Genomic DNA, 19,669 nt, shown 5'->3' with positions numbered 1-19,669 from the left:
TCGCTTGCGGCACAGGAAAGCCTTTGGCGTTTTTGTTTTTGTTGTTACTATTGTTTTTGTACCAATATTTGGCTTGCCGTGCTGCGTGCTCGCCTTTCTTGTGTCGCTGCTCATTAATTTTGTTTAAGTTCTCTGCCTTGTAAATGCAAATTATGTCATATATTCTTTTCTCCTCCTCCTCGCCTCATTCTTGTTTAAGCAAATACTAAAGTGTTAATGTTTATCAACAAATCGACACGAGCGCATAAGTTTCAATCGGCGATCCGCAACTATTTTTGGCAGCACACGAATGTGTTTTATGCTAATTTTATGCGCGCCAACTAATTAGCTGCGTATATTTATGTGAGTGTGTGTGTTTGTGTAACAGGAAATAAATTTAATTTGAAAAAATGTGTGTACGTGCCAAAGTCTGAGTTTATTTTCCATAATTACAATTTTGTATGCATATATTAATGTGTTTTTTTTCGATTTCTTTCGGCGTTGCCAAAGCAAGTTCGTGCCTTAAGTCTTTTGAATTGGCATTAAATTCCCCAGACAACGTAAGTAGAGTGACAGTTGAAAACGTGACAATAAAAAACGTAAAAATATATTTAAAAATGAATTATTATTGAAGCAAATATGTAGACGTATGGAAGAAATTAATGAATTCATTAAAAAGTTTATAGTAAAATGCTATTAAAGCTTAATTAAGCCATAAAAATTTGTGATAATTAATATTAATACAATGACAACAAACTATTTGTGGCCGAACTTTGTGCACAGAAATTGTATTAAAATATGAATTGAAGTACATATGTATGTATATTCAACAAATCGTTGTCATGCTGAAGAATAAAATTAACTGTTGTCTAAAAAATTTCTTTACGGATGTGCGAGAAATCATATTGGTGTCTGCAGGATTGAAAATATTGCATTAAGAAGACAATTGAATTATTTTTTTAATTAATTTTTTTTGTTTGCAAAAATCTTAATTAAAATAACCTTAGGTACAAAAAACCAAATACAGATTTGAGAAATTAAAAATAAATTTTTAATCTAAAAAATCTGACTTAAAATTAAAAAAGAAAATTTTGTTCTTAAATACCGGATTGAGAAAAAATTGTATTCCAGGTTGATTATGAAAAATTTAAGAAATGTGAAATTTCAAATTATTTTCTGGAAACGCTGCATTAAAACATAACTAGGTTAGCCTCTAAATTTTTTGTTTGTATCCCGAAAATCATATATAAAAATGTTTTTTAAATAAACCCAAATGCCGGATTAAATGAATAAAAACTATTTTTTTTATCCCAAAAATCGGATTAAAAATTAAAAAACATATTTTTAATTAATTAATTTAATTAATTTTTTTTAATTAATTAATTTAATTATTTTTTTTTAATTAATTAATTTAATTAATTTTTTTTTAATTTTTACTTTAATATTTTTTTTTATAAAAAATAATGTTAATGCCAAGTTTATAATTAAAATATTTAAAATTTCTGTTGTCATTCGGTTATTTTTGTAAAAGATTCCGTTATAATTTGGTTATCTTTGTAAAAGTTTCGGTTAACTTTATAAAAAAATAATGTATTAAGAAAAAAATTATGCGCTTTCTTACAATGAACTACAAGTTTTTCATCTGTTCAAAAATTAAATTTTGTCAAGCCAAAAACGGCCGGAATTATTAGTAAAATTCAACTTTTTTTTCAAATCCGATCAATCTGTCAATTGTAACTCGCAATTTATCTATAATAATATTTTTCTTCAAATATTTTACTGTGTGTTCGTAACGTAGTATGTATAAATATATCCTTACAATTCAAAAAAAATTATACAGTAGTTTTTTTATTTAATTATTAAAAATTACTATTTTAGGCTGTCACACTAGGTGCGCCCCTTAATACCTTTTTATTCTATCTAGCTTCTTATTTGAAAAAATCATATTTTTTATAATCTAATTTTTATATTAAAAACATTAGTTCTGGTTTTGTTATTCAAAATTAAATTTTGAAATTTTTATTTCAATCTATGTATAAAAGATATTTGAATTTAGATGCGTTATATGTCTTAACCTTTATTTGAAAGGGACGATTTTCCAAGAAAAATTTTCAAAAATAATTGAGCAGGAATGTTCAATAGGTCGGTAGATAGGTAGAATGGACATCTGACGACACACATAGGCCCTTAGGAAGCCCATTGTGAAACCACTGGAACTAAAATTCCTCACACTATTATGACTTCTCTGAACCATCCCATGCTTGATGAATTTCATCAATTCAAAAAGTTTAATGTTTGCAACTTCCGAGACATCGTCAAGATTTCCTCATCCGATAGTTGCAATTCTTTTCCTATACAAGCTTGGCATTCGGATAGAAGATGTTTTATAGCATCCTCTTTTTCCTCCTTCTGACAGTTTCTACAATAGTCATTGTATGGTATTCTCCGTCTGCTAACATGTTTGCCGATGGGGCAGTGACCTGTTAGCACTCCTACTGAGTTCTTAATGCATTTCTTTTGTATTTTAATTGTCAGCATAAGCGGCCAATATTCCATTGACACGTTTGTCTGCTAGTGGGGCAAGTTAGGGATTGACCCTATCCATTAAAATGATGTTATGTTATGTTCAATAAGTATGTATGTAGACTAATAATTTTAGTTAAAAATGTTTATCCATTTAAGAGTTTTTTTGTTTTTTGTTCATATTAACCCAACTGAGATAAACTTCTTTAACGAATCTTCCAATGATTAAATTATTATTTAAAAACACCTGCTGGTGTAGAGTTGATTTATATCCGCGATGTATGTTCTTTCATTATTGTATCCTTCGGGTTCTGCCATTGGATGGAAAAATGACTTTTCGCCATTTGTCACCCTTTGAAGCAATAAAAATATTTAGGACATTTATTCAGCAGCTAATGAGCGTTTTTCAGTTTTTAGAAAAAAAATTTCTGAGACTGTGCACACTGTTTGAAAAAGGACTACTAACTTCTATAATAGAAACACCAAAAATATCTACAATAATTTTTTTTTTCATTTCTTAGACATTTCTAAAAGTTATTGCTCGATAGACTCTCTAATAACTTTCATATATTTAATACTCTGAACAATAATCACTGAAAGTATAAAAATTTAAAAAATATTATTTAGAATAATTATATAGGCCACGATATTTTGTTTCATGTCTTAAACAAATTTCATAAATAAATATTTTAAAGAAGATATTGTAATTTTTAAATTAGTTTCAGAAAGTAATATCATATCATAGAATCTGTCACAATTCTTAAATAAAATTATTTATGATATCAGCTAAGAAAACCAAATTATTCATATCATGAGAAAAATATATAAAAATTAAATACCATTTAAATATAAACACAAATTTATAATAAATATTATCAACTTATTTTTTCATTCTTTTTTTTTCTATTTTCTATTTCCAGTTGCCTTCGATTTTTTTCAACGGGAGTAATTACTTTTAACCTAAAAACTGACTGCCACATAAACACAGAAACTCACTTAAAATAGAAAAATAAAATAAAAACCAGAAAAACTTTGCTGTGTTCGCAAACCAACAACCTACGCTCGACCATAACAGCAGCAAAGCCGGCAACCAGCCTGGAGTTGGTGCATAAGGCATATTTATTGCTTTTTGAATTTTGGCCAAGTCACAAGATTACAGTAAAGAAATATAAAAAATGGCTCTACGCCTGCGACGAGATGTACAAAAAGCATCCTACTATGTTTGGTTTCTGGGCGCCGAGGAGGCGAAAGGTTTGCGCGGCACACGTGTCATCAACTCAGTGCTGCCGTATCTGATTGATCGGTCACGCGGCCAAGAGCCACTCAAGGTGACGCTGCAGGTCTCCCACAAGGGTATCAAAATATTGCAGGTGAGTCAAAGTTGAAAAATTTTTGTGAAATAGGTAATTTTTAACGATTATTGCGGCTGGAATTTGGTAATGCTGTTGATATCTTTGTTGTTTTTTTTTCTTTGTTTGGAAGAGTGGTAGTTGATGAATTATGTTCAAGGAAATTTCTAATATTTTTTCAAATTAAATTAAAATAATAAACAACTGAAGAAACTAGCAGAAAAGCCATTAAAATATTGGTCCTTTTTTATTTAATTATATTTATTCCTTTTAGCACAATTAGAGAAATTCATAATATTCCATAAGCTGAAAATAATTTTCATTTGTTAAACAGATGTTTATAAAATAATTTTTATATATTTAATTTAAATTATTATATTTTAGATACTAATTATATTTATACATTTACAAGTTGAGTTGATTTTGTCTACACGCGAAAATTGCAACACGACTTTTTCACCCCAAAAAGCTGCTTATTTGTCGAAACCGCCGATATCAGACCTCTACAACATATAGCTGCTATACAAACTGTCCAATCAAAATTAAGTCCTTATATTGAAAACATTTTTATTTGTCGAGATATCTTCACGAAATTTGGCATGAACTATTCTCCAAGACAGCGCTACAATCTCCGAACAAATTTTTCAGATCTGATTACTATAGCATACAACTGTCATACAAACTGACCAATCAAAATCAAGTTTTTGTATGCTATTTTTATTTTTATTTTTTTTATATTTTTTTGGTTTTGTATTTTTACAATTAATATTTTTACCATAACCTAATTCCATATTTAAATTTTACATTTATTATTTGTTTAATCATCAAAAAATTTAAAATAATTTCCACTCTCCACTCAACAGGGCTCCTCAAAACATTTCATACCACACAGTGCCATAACCAGCTCCGTGCAAACAGATGATATCGTTGCATGCGTTTTGTTGCTTTATAATCCGGCAACAAAATGTCCACTGCACGTACACGCCTACCGTTGCGATTCCGAATCCACAGCCGAGGCGTTGCATCAACAGCTCCAAATACTAATCAATCGGCCAGAAAATCAAAAACGCTTTGAGGAATTGGAAACACGGTGAGTACACGCAATTTTCATTATTCTTCTACATAGTGACACTGTGGCAAGTTTGTGTCTTAAGTCTTTTATCTTCTTTGGTGAAAGTTGCCAAAAGATATCTGCAAAAATCTGCGTTGCTTGCGCACAGGTGACGAAATTTCAAGATGTTTAAAGTTTGTGCGCATCTTTTTTTATACGAAATTTTTGCGTTTTATACATCGATTAACTGTTTGCTGGGGTTGAGGAAGCACATTGTTGCACAATCGCTTCAAAGACACATACATGAAAGTTATCACTGAAAGCATGAAGAAATATTTATTTATATTTTTATTTGCAATTTTCTACAACAATATAAAAGCGGCGCTCAAAATTCACAAAGAAACGCAAGCACAGCTTCATTTTATGGCTGCGAGTTGTGGCAGGCGCGCATACACAACACCACATTTGCATGGAAATTATACAAAGACATTTTTCCTTTTCTTCCTCGCAGCCATGGTTATTTACACGGAAGTGATTATTACTGCAAATCTTGCAATAATAAAGTCTAACAGTTCAAAAATAATATGCAAATTTCGAAAACTTTTGTTTTAAAAACAAACTGGCTTTTTAAGTAATGCGCATTGATTGCACTTTAGTGCCACACACGTCAACCTCGTGGTGGCTTTTAAAGTAGGCAAGTTTACCGCAATCCCCGTCATTTATGATGCAACTGCCTGACGCTGTTTACAGTTCTTCCTCATGCGGTGTGGCATGCAACGTGTGCCCCCACGGCAACGGCTTTTGCGACAAGTTTCATGTGTGCTTGGGACTTTTTTCACTTCATTGCATTATTTACCGCTATTCCATTAGACTGCATGCCGTGTTTGCCTATATGACAGTGTCATTAATTAATTGTGGCAATAATGGGAAGTTACAAAAGAGAAGAAGTTTGTGTTGTTGGTGAAGTTTTTGCTGAATTTTCGTCGACTGTCTAAATGGAGAGTCAGCAAACACGAATGCCAGCTGCAGTTGAATAATTAATCACGTTGAAAATGCCGAAATATAACGGACATTTTTAATGCTCATACTTTTTTTGTGCTAATTACAATTACAGTTATAATTTTTAAGATTTTTATTTCAATGATTTCGCATGCACCCAGAATTACCTTCCATCGTACTTAAAAGATTATCGCCACACCTAAAACGCAAAACAACGTATCATTAAACAAATCATCATATTAAATATACTACGTAGCATAAAATGTTCAGCTTCTGCTGTCAGATATAACCAATATATAACCAATATGTAACCGTTTTATAACCAAAACTCAAATTTTGTTTCAAAATGAGTGGTTTCTGTTATAACGTTTTTTCTTCGCCTGTAAATTTATGAAAAGCGTTGTTACGTTATTTTGCATTTTAGGTGACGATATACATCTATATATACATTACATACATATTATTTTCGGTGTCAAGTCGCTACGGTTGTCATGATTCAATCGCAATAATATTATTTTATATGTGTTTAAGAAAAGAAAACAAAAAATTAGAGATTCTCGTTTTGATTTTCGGAAAAACAATTTGATTATACCTTAGGACACCCTACTGTATATATTTACAAACACGCATATTATTTTCTATTTAGAATTGTCAAGTGTATTCAAGTTTTCTTAAGATTCAACCCTGTGGGCGCAATTTTTTTGTTTCAAGCATAACTTGGCGCTTTCTCCTTTCTGCCAACATGTTTCCTACACATCAATTTTGCTAAGTGGGCGCTAGTGAAAATCATAACTAATACTCGTATGTATAGAAATATTTGGCACCAATTGACACACTAACACTTGACACCATCGTGGTAGGCAACACACAGCTCTGTGTAATCATTTCTTCCAATGATTCAGATTTGTGAATTTTGAGAATGTGCGAAATTCCTCAATAATACAATAATGTTACAACAACAGTTAATCAAAAGCGAATTTGCGCTGCTCAATATTTGTGAGAGGAACTACGTACATATGTATGTATACTTACATATGTACTATATGATAAATAAATATCACTATAAGAAAATACAGCATCGCTATTGATGTATGGTGTACAACTGTCCTAAAACCCATCCTTCTATATTTTTTTATAATTTTTTTACTATTATTACAACTCTTTTGTAGTTTATATTTAAATTCTTAATCGAGTAAAAATAATCATTTAGAACTTCATAATCATAATCACTAAGTTTTAGAGCAATGAAATAGAATCCTCCGAATTTCTCACTGCTACTTAACGGTTGATTTATATCTGTTAGAGTTCCAAACATTATTAAACTTGCAAATCAAGAACAGAATATGAACCTTATGATCGTCAGGCATTATATTGGTAGTCGAAAAAGTCTTTTCGTATTTATAATCTTCAACTTATATATATATTTTGTTTATTAACAACTTTAATGAACCAGATATGTACCATTTTGGTCGACCACTTTTTGCCATTTTTCCGCTAAAGATATTATTCCATCAGTGTAAAACTTCTCGTTTCTCGGCGAAAAACTGGGACAAGTAATTTTCACAGGCTTCTCTTGAAGCCAACTTTACTCCATTAAGGGAACTCTGCATTGTCCGAAATAAATGGTAGTCCAATGGATCAAAACTTCCCAGCCAAGCTCTCCCAGTTTTTGCCGAGTCATCAAAGATGTGTGTGGTCTGGCGTTGTCCTGATGGAAGACGAAGCCCTTTCTGTTGATCAGTTCTGACGGTCTTTTTCGATTGCTTGCTTCAAACTCATCAATTGTTGACAGTAAAATGTAGAATCAATCGTTCGACCAGGCTGGAGCAGCTCATAGTGGATGATTCCTTTCCAATCCCAACAAACACTCAGCATAACATTTCGAGGCGTCAATCCTGGCTTTGCGACCATTTGTTGAGCTTCACCACGCTTGGACCATAATCTTTTTCGCCCATTATTGTGCGTATTTGATCCACTTTTCGTCTTCTGTTACCACTGGCTTTAGAAATGGTTCGATTTCATTTCGTTTCAGCAAAGAATTGCAGACGTTAATTCGGTCCATTAAATTTTGTACAAATTGGTGGTACCCAAACATCGAGCTTCGTGCCTTTTTAAATTGTTGCCATTTGATGATGATGTTAAGTTTCTTAGCGATGTTATGGCTGCTTATGTCATGGTCCTGGGCAATATTTTCCATTATTTCATCGCTCTACAGATCTTTTACCCGGAATGTCAAAAAACTACATTTTCATTTGTTTTTTATAATAAATATTTATTAATGCCTTCAAAATAGACTCAATATAGTAATGCCAACCTTTGATCCAATTTTCGATACAGTTGTTATAAGCTTAGTTGGGATGGCCTCCAGTGCATTCTGAGAATGGCATTTAATGACTTCAATGGACTCATGGGTTCCACGAGGCGGATTGCTTTCAAAAGATTCGGGTCCTTTGATATAAGTCTTGCATTGGCACGTTTCATACCCAAAACATTAACCAAAATGGTTGAGTTGCTCCTTAAGAAGTGTTGAGTTCCTATGCTACTATCTCTATGACTTCGCAACGTCAACTAGAAGCTTTGTGCTATTCAAATGCTTGTGTACTTGATAAAGTAGACTTCCCAAAACACTTCTATAACATTTTCAACGGTTCCGTAGCCGTAGTTCCATTGGAAACCAAATATTGTATTCAATTGTTATTATTTTTTTTTATGATAAAAATCGCCAGACAAACTGTTCGAGTCGTAAACAAACGATTCGTGCACTAATTGACATATTGAGATCAAATTTCACGCAAAAATAAAAATATTGTACCAATCAAAGGTAACCTATCAGTTCTAAATACCTATATCATAATTTAGACAATAGAAGATTGAATCTAAAAAAAAAACTATTTTTCGGCAAAATTTTGTGGGATACCTCAAAAACTTGACAGATACGTCGAAATAATATTAAAAATTGTACATAGTGTCACCTAAAATGCAAAACAATGCATGATAAAAAAAATCGAAAACCGTTGTCAGATATAATAACTAAAATATAACCATTTTATAACCAGAACTCAAATTTCGTTTCACTATTAGTCTAAGATAACCAGAATATAACCATTTTATAACCTAAACTCAAATTTATGAGTGTATAATAACCAAAATATAACCATTATAATAACCAATATATAACCATTTTATAACCACAAGTCAAATTGTGTTGCAATAGGAGTGGCTTCTATTAAAACGTTTTTCCTTCGCCTGTAAACTAATGAAAAGTGATGTTACGTTACTTTGCATTTTAGCTGACGATATACTTTTATAAACAACGAATATATAGATATTATGTAATATTCGTCAAATTTCGGCAATTCTTTTCAAAATAATTTTTATAAAAAATCCAAAATTTCAGATTAAGAACTTGTTTTCCGATTAGCGCTTTAAAATAAATGGATATTTGACTGAATGTCTGAAAGCTTAAAAGGAGAATAAATGAGACATAATCATTTCAGCTGCGGCCACTTAATTCCGGTTTCTACAGCCTCTTCAACCCATCAAAGAACTGCTATTTAGCTCAGTTTATGTCATATTTTTTTAAATACACATACACTTAAAAATTTACAATGATATTTGTATATGTTAAACCACTTCAAATCACTTCAAACCACCTAAAATGTACATTATGGGAAACTTGTCTGCAATAACTACCCACAAATAGATCGCGAATTCCAAATCGGCATTTGTAATGCAACTAAAAATAATTCACAAATTTGAAATTCAATATTGACTTCACACAATGTCGTTGGCGTCGTTTCGCCAACAACTCACAATTGGCATCTTGAAAATGTCAACGCGAACGCCAACATGCATTGCCAGTCAGAAGACAGCAGGAAAACACGAAAAAAAAGACCAAAACCAACCAGACCAGGCCAAGTGAGGCTAGACTAGGCATTGCGACAAGACCGGCGAACTGGCTGAGATCACACAAAAGTGCCAAAAGCGCAGACTTGCATGCATATTGCTGCACAAACAAACGCGCTCGAATACCTGCATAAATACATCCATAATATTCGGTTAAATGAGCAAATGATGTAATCACTGCGGCGCTGATTTGTTTTAAGGTGCAGCGTGCAGCACGCAGTTCTCGTGCACCTACTACGAACAAGTACGATTTTATGAGCAAGTGCTATTAAAGCTTAAACCAACGCTAAACATGTGCATATTGCCATGAAAACCAAAAACCCAAAACAACAACTTAACCTTAATCCGCACATTTATACACTAAGAAGTAGTGCCTTAAGATCATGCCCGCGAAAAGCGTTCTAAACTCGGCTTTGAGCAGCGCAATTAACACGCTTGGCGACATTTGATTGCTGCTTGCTCTTCGATTGTTTGCTCGTAAATTGCATTAATACAATTTGAGAGTATTGCGAAGTTATTGCCGATTCGTCTATGGTAAATGTCGCCACGAATTTACATTCATATAAATCCATGCAAATGTGTATGTACTGCAGGCATTTACGTGCAACATGTTACCAGCCTACCAGCCTACCATCGAATTGTGGCTTTTTCAGTTGAACGTGAGGCTGCACTTTTTATACCCGGAACAGGGTGTATTAATTTTGCCAGCGTGAGGAGCTGAGTCGATTTAGCCATGACCGTCTGTCTTCTTCTTCTTTTTAACTGACGTAGACTGTCTGTCTGCCAGGCTTTATATACGCGAAATATCGCAAACGTTCTTTTTACTCAGGAAGTCCATGCCTCTGCACCATATAAGAGGCGGGGATGATAAGTGACTTGTAGAGTTTGGTCTTTGTTCATCGGAAGAGGACATGCCTTCTCAATTGCCTACTCAGTCCGAAGTAGCACCTGTTGGCAAGAGTTATTCTGCGTGGATTTCGAGGTGGTAATGCCGGTTCCAAATTAGACGAAATTATCTGAGATTCGAAGTTATGACTCTCAACAGCGACGTGAAAGCCAAGTCGCAAGTGGGACGATTACCCATTTGCTTCGCTTCCTTATCCAGCCTGGAGAAAACAGAACTAACGGCGCGATTATTGAGGCCAATGATATCATTATCATCATTTATGTAAGCCAACAGCTTTACACTCTTATAGAATATACACCTTCTCTATTCAGCTTTGTAACTCAAATTATTTTCTCCAGGAGCCTGAAAACTCGTTTAGTATCGAACGGCTCGGAGAGGTCCTTCCCGGTTCTACTCAACGTCAGTTTAAACAGCCGTATTAGTATTGCAGGATTTTTTGTCATACAAACTGAACATTCCAAATCAAGGACATACATATATAAAAGATCCTTTTTCCTCATTAAGTAATCTTAATTCGAGCTAAATGTGGTTTATGTATATCAAATTACGGGGCTACAAAGAACTTTAGATTTTTGGTTTTTTGGACTTTGGTTTTGTAACATCACATTTGCTTCATCTGTACTAGCAGCAGCTGCTTCCGGCCACGGCCTTGTGACCTGGAACCCAAATGAAGTGCACTTGGTTGCGAAATGAGCGGCTAAGTGCCGCCTGACTATCACTGACTATGGCGATACTTTCATTGCGATAGTTGCGTTGGAGGTTTTTCCCTACACACCGAGCAAAGACTTCTGCTTGGAAAATGTTCGGAAAACGCCCTAAAGGTATGGAAAGTTTGGTAGGCAGTCCAACGAGGTCTGCAGCAATGCCGTTTTTGAGCCGTCAGTGTGACACTTAATAACGTTATCACTCAGCAGTGGAGTCATTCCATTCAGCATTACTGCCCAGGGTAACTTTAAACTTCTTTGTAAAACCTTTTCGGGAGAAGGTGTTTTCATCACCTAAGGCCTTCATTTGCTGCGACGACATCCCTCTGACAAAGCCTTCTGTCATTTGATAACTTGGTGGAGCTGTGTGAGTTCCAGGCTCTACTGCTACCATGTGGCAAATGCATTGCACGCGATGCGCAGATGCAGGCACGTCTTTGCAATTTCAGTGATTACAATCTTACCAAAGACTGCGAAGCTTTTGAAGCCCGAACCATCGCTCCATACGCAACAGTCGGTATGATCAGCGTTACTTTTTGAATAGATTCAGGACTTTTGATCAGGGTCTGACTGTTCCTACACAAAATATATACCAAAATGAAAGAATCTGAAAATTTAAAAGATACGACGATTTTCGAATACAGTTGAGGTCACATTTTCAAGATTCACGACACTCAAGTACTCTCGCTGTGGAGGAAATTGCCTCCGTTCCTACGACAGTCCAGCCAAAGGCTACCAATTGGACACTAAATTTTCAAGATATCTTAACCTTAGCTCTCTTAGTCCTTACGAACGTATGGTAGTCAAGCCCCTCAGTAATCTCAAAATGATCTGGATATAACTTTATTCAAAGCCTTCCACTTAAACTTCTTCCTTTTCTTATTCTTTGAAACAACTTTGATACATTTCAACTACAATAACAATAGATTAGTTTTTAATTTTCTGTTCAGTAATAATAAATTAATGGAAAAATAGAACCACCCTAACAAACTAAAAAATGTTCATGTTATCTGCAAGCCCACTTGTCGGGCATTGTTTATGCCGCCTTTCGGCAAGTGCCGATGCTCGGAGACGCACATAAATTTCAGGTGACGGAAGAGCACTAGCTGGCGGGCAGTCATTGCAACTGCTTTTGGTAATCTGGTGTGACTTGCGCCGTAACTTTTTTTAGCACTTAACACACGCCTACCTGCCGACGTGTCGCCGATTTATAATATTACTTGCCACATTGCAATGCCTTTTTGTAAAATTTTCTTTTTTTATTTGTTATTCCTTCTACACTGTCATTCATGCGCATTCGTTTCCTTTACTTTTGCAGTTTGGGCATCCTGCCGCCATTGCCCACGTCCGGCGGCGGCAGCGGCAACAGCAGCAATGGCAAATCTGCTGCCCACATTTCGAGCAATGGTCACGGCAACGAACACAACAACAGCAAGTCCAAACATTATTTGTCACAACAACCGCAGTCACAACTGCTACATCAGCAACAACAACAACAACAACAGCGCCGCCATGACTCGTCACCGAAACGATTTAGCTCGTCGTTGGGCAGCGATACCGGCAATAGTACACGCGAATCCGAATGCAGCGAAGAGCATAGCGGCGGTTCGCCCGTTTCGCGTTCACCGCCTGTCACGGCGACCACAAAACCACTGCCACTGCCACAGCCCACTAGCGAGCTATTCGACTCCTTAGCCGCAGAGCTGCGTGCCAAATTGAATGGTAATGGACCGCCTTTGTTACTGCCGCCACGCGACTACGACACAGTGCATCGTTCCAAGGGTAATTTGACGGCCATCGAGCTGCGTCGCTGTCGTAATGCATTGATTGTGGGCGGCGCTACACCCAATGAGACAGCAGTGCCTGTCGGTGGCAAGCAGGTTTCTTCGCGCGGCTCATCGGGCATCGGTTCCGATTTGGCGCCAAGCCCAGAGCGGCAGGATTTAAATAGTTCGAGTGGTGAGTTTAGCGGAGATAAATTCAATTGAAGTAATTTACTGATATCGTTCTTCTTTTCCTATCTTTCTTCTTTCGCAGAGGATGAGCAGTGGTCTAATGAAGCGGATAACTCAGTAATCGCGCTCAAACCGTCACAGATCGCTATGGAACGATCACCGCCCATAATTCCACATCATCCGCAGTTAAATCGCAAGAGCGCCGTTCAACCACCAGAGGATAGTTATTTGCGGGATTTACCTGCTAAGCCCTATACGCCGCGTCAAAGCGCGCATCGCGAGAAAATTGCTGGACCTCCACACGAACGCGATTCACGTTCGAAGACCCCGTCGAGCGCGAGCTGGTCGCGCGAGGATGAAATCAAGCCAATCATAATGCGTCCAGCTGATTACGATGCGAAATTTAATCGCGTCATGCAGGCCGAGACCAAACAGGATTATCATCGCCGCGCCGATGGTGGCGGTGGAGGCGGCGGCGGGGGTGTTAGCAGCAATAGAGAACGCGAACGCGAACGTGAGCGCGAACGTGAAGCGCGAACGTGAGCGCGAGCGCGAGCATCCAAAACTGCGCGACACTGATAAATACAATGAAATCAATCGTTTATTAAACAAAAAACTTTCACTGGAACGTGAAACGCCAGATCCGCGATTTGCCAAACACAAACCAGATGATGGCGAGGACTTTAATGACTCGGATCCGGCTAGCGATCATATGCCCGTACATCCGTCCTCCAACTATCGCAAGGAAAACTTAACAGATAAACAGAAGTTCATCGAATATGCCGCAAAGAAGCATTCCAAGTCATTTGCTGTCGACGAAGCACAGCGCTATGGGGGTCGTCATCGTTATGTCGATCCAGCCGATCTGCCTTTTGAACAAACCGCAAGCCATAACAAATATGCAGCTGCTCATCGTACTACACACTCGCCAGAGCGTTCAGAATTAAGCCACACTCGCAGTAATGAACGCGAGCGAGAGCCAGAACGTTTGCGCGAACGGGAAAGGGAACGTGAACGCGAGCGAGAGCGTGAACCCGAGCGCAAGCAATATTCGCGCAGCAATGAGCGTAATCCATACCGCGAACCTGAAAGCCTACCCTACATACAAAGCATGGAGAAGATGATGAAGTCATCCGCCATGCGTTACAAGGCTTTTGATGGGACAGTGGAGCCGGCGACAGTAGCGCCAACGAAGGAAGAGCTGCACACGAAACTCAGTTCACAGCATAGCAAATCATCGTACACAAAGCGGCTCAATGATGAGGGACGGCCACTGGAATATGCACCCTCAAATGGACGACCCGATGTCACACCCAAGGATCGTTTCAAAGATGCCAAGGACAAATTCCGCGCTATGGAACGCACCGGCAGTCGATACGATCTGGCCGAAGAGAAAGACATGACCGATTATAGACCACGACGAAGAGGCTCAGTAGAGCGCGCAGATGGCGGACGTTCATATGCCGACTGGAGTGATGAGGAGCGCCTCGATGACTCGCCCCCACCGCAACCAATCGCTGCACGTTCGCGCTCACGATCACGCGGTCAACTGTGGGAGGAGAGCAACATGCCACCACCACGCGAAATGATGCCGCCACGTGAACATCATTTGCGCGAACATGTCCGAGAGCGCCCATTCCAAGAGTACGCGCCAGATATGCGTGCGCCACGGGAATCAGCAGGCAAACGACCCGACGCGCATCGCATAATGCGTGAACGCTCCAGCGACATGACAGATGGTCGTGATCCCTACCGTGATGCTTACCGGTATGAACAGCGCGGCGCCCTACGTGATCACTCACGTGACGCGCCACATGTACGCGACGAACGCGAACGCGAGCGACATCGCGAACCATTGAGACGTGAGTACTCGCCTGATGTGCGCGCAGCAGGTCCGCCAGATCACCGCGCGAATCGCCGACCAGCTGAAAAACATACAGATTACTATCCTTCACCCACACCGCCACCACCCACAACCGGTGCGCCGATACCGAATACAAAGGGTATCGCCAATCTTACAAAAGGCTATCGTCACAGCTATGCGGAGCCGGTGTTTGCGCGCGCCGGTGGGCGCGTAGGCTTGGCGGCCGTGAACCCATACTAAAAAAGGATATCGAAAATGCGGTTTAGGGTTTATTTGGAAATACATACTTGATTTCACTGTAATATTACTAATAATATACTAATTTAGCATAAGTATTGAAAAGCAGAGAAATTTTAAAGCAGCATGGCAGCAAGTATTTGGTAAATTGTTTGCAGTCAATGAACAATTTGTAATATGTGAAAAGCTATTTGAAATTTCTTTAATATTTTTAATCATATATTGTATCAAATTTATAAATAATCGACGTATTTACTTATTTCCAGCTGTTTAGAGCGCTAAAAAATGTTTTAAGCATTGCTGGAATATATAATATGTATGTCTCTAAAAGTTTAGTCAAAACAAGAAAATCATTACCGATAATGTGCCTTTTTATACGAACAAGCTAGTTAAATTTATCGAGAAATCAACGAAAATTAATTAAATTAAAAATATTGCAAATTGTTATATAGATACGTACTCGCAAATATTTAAATTCATGTATGTATCCATATTTAATATCTATATGTATGTATTTTTGCAGTAATTTTTATAAAACGTCAAAAATTGTACCCACATTTTACAATATTTCTGCATAAAATGTATGTATTATCTATATTTTTCTTCAATCGATTTGATTAGTTGTTACTTTGAAGAAAAAATGTTATTTTACAACCTAAATTTTCAATAAAGAAGTCTAGTTGATATATCTAATCCATTTATTATGCGTTTTATTGCAAATTACACGTAAATCAACCCGCAGGTGAGAAAATAAATAAAACCCCTAAAAGTATGCAACACTTCTGCTGCGCACAGTGAATGTGCACAAACGCCAAATTTCAGCAACTCCCATTTACACCAGGCACGCAGAAGTGCCCAGCAAGCAGCCGCCCTGCAAAAATGCCGCCTGCTAATTCGAATTTGTAAATGCAGCATATGCACCAGGCGCCCATAATCGCACAGTAGGGTGCCACAGTGCACGTTTTTGTTGTTGCATTTTTATCCGGACCGAGTGATGCCAGATGCTTCAAAACGAAATACCGCATTTATTAAATATTTTGAGGAATTTTTCAATAAAATAAAATGAAAACGTCTCCAACTTCCAAATAAGCATTATATTTATTTTTACAATTACTTTTTTTTTTAAATATACAAATAAATAAATATAAAATAAATTAAACCCACAACTATAAAGCGTTTTATTTTAATTAATTTGTACCAAAAGCGTAAAATAAGCAAGCCAATAGCTAATTTTCGATTTTCAATATCCGACAATAGAAATAAAATATTCTACTGCAACAACAGCCTCACAAACTTTGTATTTTGCTTCGTTTTAAACCGGTCAATTTCCCATAATTTACGCATTTACGAGCAATAGTATCTGAAAAAAGAAGAAATGTGTTAAAATTCAACTTAAGTAACTTTTTTTTTAATAAATTATACTTTACTTCGTTTTAAACCGCTCAATTTCCTATAATTTTCGCATTTACGAGCACCAGCACCAGCACCTGGAAAAAAAGAAAAAATGTGTAAAAATTAAATTTAAGTGACTTTTTTTTCTAATAAATTATATTTTCCTTAGTTTGTTCCACGTGCATACCTAGGAATGAAGATATTTTACTTTTAGTAAAAAATATATTTCTGCTCACTCATGGTATGTATATAAAGTGAAAGCGATATACAGATGACAATTTCGGCTTATTCTTAAATAATTTACTTTTTTGATATTATTTTGGCAATTACTATGCGGTTTTCCTTTTATTGCTAAAGAACAACTAATTTGCATAACTGCTCCCAGTAACTGTAAACTAGCCGCCTGACTAGTCATTTCTATGCCATTATCCGAAATAAGGATGCCAGACTTTAGTTTTTATTTATTTGTAATTAGGAAACTTTAGGGAATATTTTTGTTTTGTTATTTTAACCATCACAAACATTTGTGATTTTATATGTCTAATTGAACATATACCTATAAATAAATTATTTTCTAATCGTATGCATAGAATGGCACATATATTGCAATATTTCCCCCTTTTAATATTTTAGGGAAATTTTTATTACAGCGAAACACTACTGGTTAACAGTCCAATGAGACAAAATCAGCTGATCGTCAATTTTCTAGTTTATAAACAATTCTATAACTAAAGCCTATTAAAGCATTAAAATGTCAACAAATGGTGATTATGAATATAAAAGCACTATTATTTCAATCTATTTTATATTAAACAATTTTTAATTCCTAAAGGTATTGAACCGGTGGCTAAAAAGCCGAAGGTGGAGCCAAAGATAGCCGCAAATGGCAAGGTGAAGGAAGAGCATGATGAGTACGGTAAGAACACTATGCAATGCGTTTGTTTTCTCGCAAATATTACAAATTTTACTGAATTAATTACAGAACTTGAACCGTCTGCGTTTAATCCAAAGTATCGTGTCTGTCCATATCTGGATACGATTAATCGCCACTTACTAGATTTTGATTTTGAAAAGTTGTGTTCAATCTCGCTAACCCGCATAAACGTTTACGCGTGTCTGGTTTGCGGCAAATATTTCCAAGGGCGCGGCACAAATACGCACGCTTATACACATTCCGTGTCGGAGGCGCATCATGTTTTTCTCAATTTACAAACATTACGCTTCTACTGTCTGCCAGATAATTATGAAATTATTGACTCCTCGCTAGACGACATCAAATATGTTCTGAACCCCACTTTTGAACCCAAAGATATAAGACAGCTGGATCGCTCCGAACCGAAGTACTCACGCACAGTCGACGGCACCCTTTATTTACCCGGTGTTGTGGGGTTAAATAACATAAAAGCGAACGACTACTGTAACGTGGTGCTGCACGCGCTATCACACGTGGGTCCTTTACGCGATTACTACCTGCGTGAACAGAATTACGCTAAAATAAAAAGACCACCTGGTGATTCTATCTTTAACCTAGTGCAACGTTTCGGTGAACTTATGCGAAAAATGTGGAACCCACGAAATTTTAAGGCACACGTGTCGCCGCATGAAATGTTGCAGGCAGTAGTGTTGTGGTCTAATAAGAGCTTTCAAATAACGGAACAAGGTGATCCCATTGATTTTCTATCTTGGTTCTTGCATACGCTACATCGTGCGTTGAAAGGCAACAAAAAGCCCGATTCTTCCATCATACACAAAATCTTTTTGGGTGAAATGAAAATTTATACGCGTAAAATTCCGCCAGTAGAGCTGGATGATACGCAGAAATCGTTACTTTTAGCTACAGAGGAATATCAAGAGAAATGTGAAAATTCTAACTTTCTATACCTAACATGCGACCTGCCCCCGCCACCGCTGTTCACCGACGAATTTCGCGAAAATATCATACCACAAGTGAATCTTTATCAATTACTCGCAAAATTTAATGGGACGACCGAAAAGGAGTACAACACATATAAAGATAATTTTTTGAAGCGATTCGAAATCACGCGTTTGCCACAGTATATTATACTATATATCAAACGTTTCACGAAGAATACTTTCTTCTTGGAGAAGAATCCAACCATTGTCAACTTTCCGATCAAGTAAGTAGTTTTATTACTTATTTATTCTTTGTTTATAAATTTTAAATTTTGAACTATTGCAGAAACGTGGACTTTGGCGATATTTTGTCAATGAAGAATCGTGAACAACTCAAAAATACCAAATATAATTTGGTAGCAAATATTGTGCATGATGGTGAGCCGAAAAAGGGCACTTATCGAGCGCATATTTTGCATAAAGCCAACGGCCAGTGGTATGAAATGCAAGATTTGCATGTAACGGAAATTTTGCCACCCATGATCACACTTACAGAGTCATACATACAGATTTATGAACGAAATAACGATTGATCGAATGTAGCATGTGTATGTAAATTGAAATCTGCTTAGTTAAGTAAATATATTAAATTAAAAATCTTTAATATAAGAAATTTAATTTGAAATATGTAAGTTTTTGTAATTAATAAAAGACAAGCAACAAAAGTATTGTTAATTTTTATAAATCGTAGTTACTTTCACAGCAACATAAAAATATAAACGATAATTTGTTATTGTTAAGCATTCAATCTTAAATTTGAATGACGAAATTAGCGCATGCGTTGACCTGCCTACATCTATTACTATTTAACTGGCATTTGTAATATCGTCAACGCTTTCACTTTCTACACACACACTATTTCCCCTTGACCGCTATGGGTGTATGAGGC

At 36.5% G+C, this 19,669-nt stretch overlaps 3 protein-coding genes across 3 annotated transcripts in view; 2 read left to right on the top strand and 1 right to left on the bottom strand.

The window, feature by feature from the left end:
- The window catches only part of LOC126759790 (uncharacterized protein DDB_G0284459), a 504,946-nt gene extending 488,771 nt beyond the window's left edge, over positions 1-16,175 (top strand). Inside the window, exons 8-12 of the mRNA XM_050474902.1 lie at positions 3,423-3,872; positions 4,715-4,941; positions 12,737-13,377; positions 13,456-13,868; positions 13,906-16,175. Coding sequence (XP_050330859.1) covers positions 3,678-3,872; positions 4,715-4,941; positions 12,737-13,377; positions 13,456-13,868; positions 13,906-15,477 — 3,048 coding nt within the window. The 5' untranslated portion in view covers positions 3,423-3,677 and the 3' untranslated portion in view covers positions 15,478-16,175. The remainder of the gene's footprint in view (positions 1-3,422; positions 3,873-4,714; positions 4,942-12,736; positions 13,378-13,455; positions 13,869-13,905) is intronic.
- Positions 16,176-16,547: 372 nt separating this feature from the next.
- LOC126759737 (trithorax group protein osa) overlaps positions 16,548-19,669 on the bottom strand; it is a 125,119-nt gene continuing 121,997 nt past the window's right edge. Inside the window, exons 16-17 of the transcript XR_007667070.1 lie at positions 16,902-16,961; positions 16,548-16,834 (exon numbers count right to left, since the gene is read on the bottom strand). The gene's annotated coding sequence lies outside the window, so the exon portion shown is untranslated. The remainder of the gene's footprint in view (positions 16,835-16,901; positions 16,962-19,669) is intronic.
- LOC126759752 (U4/U6.U5 tri-snRNP-associated protein 2) lies at positions 17,509-19,405 on the top strand. The gene is made up of 4 exons (XM_050474853.1): positions 17,509-17,630; positions 17,699-17,782; positions 17,849-19,004; positions 19,067-19,405. The coding sequence occupies exons 1-4, from the start codon at positions 17,618-17,620 to the stop codon at positions 19,311-19,313; spliced, it is 1,500 nt and encodes a 499-aa protein (XP_050330810.1). The 5' UTR covers positions 17,509-17,617; the 3' UTR covers positions 19,314-19,405.

This window comes from Bactrocera neohumeralis, chromosome 5 (genome assembly GCF_024586455.1).
Source record: "Bactrocera neohumeralis isolate Rockhampton chromosome 5, APGP_CSIRO_Bneo_wtdbg2-racon-allhic-juicebox.fasta_v2, whole genome shotgun sequence".
NCBI classification, from domain to species: Eukaryota; Metazoa; Arthropoda; class Insecta; order Diptera; family Tephritidae; genus Bactrocera; species Bactrocera neohumeralis.
Note: the sequence above shows the minus strand (reverse complement) of the source record. Positions and strands in the feature narration are given on the sequence as shown.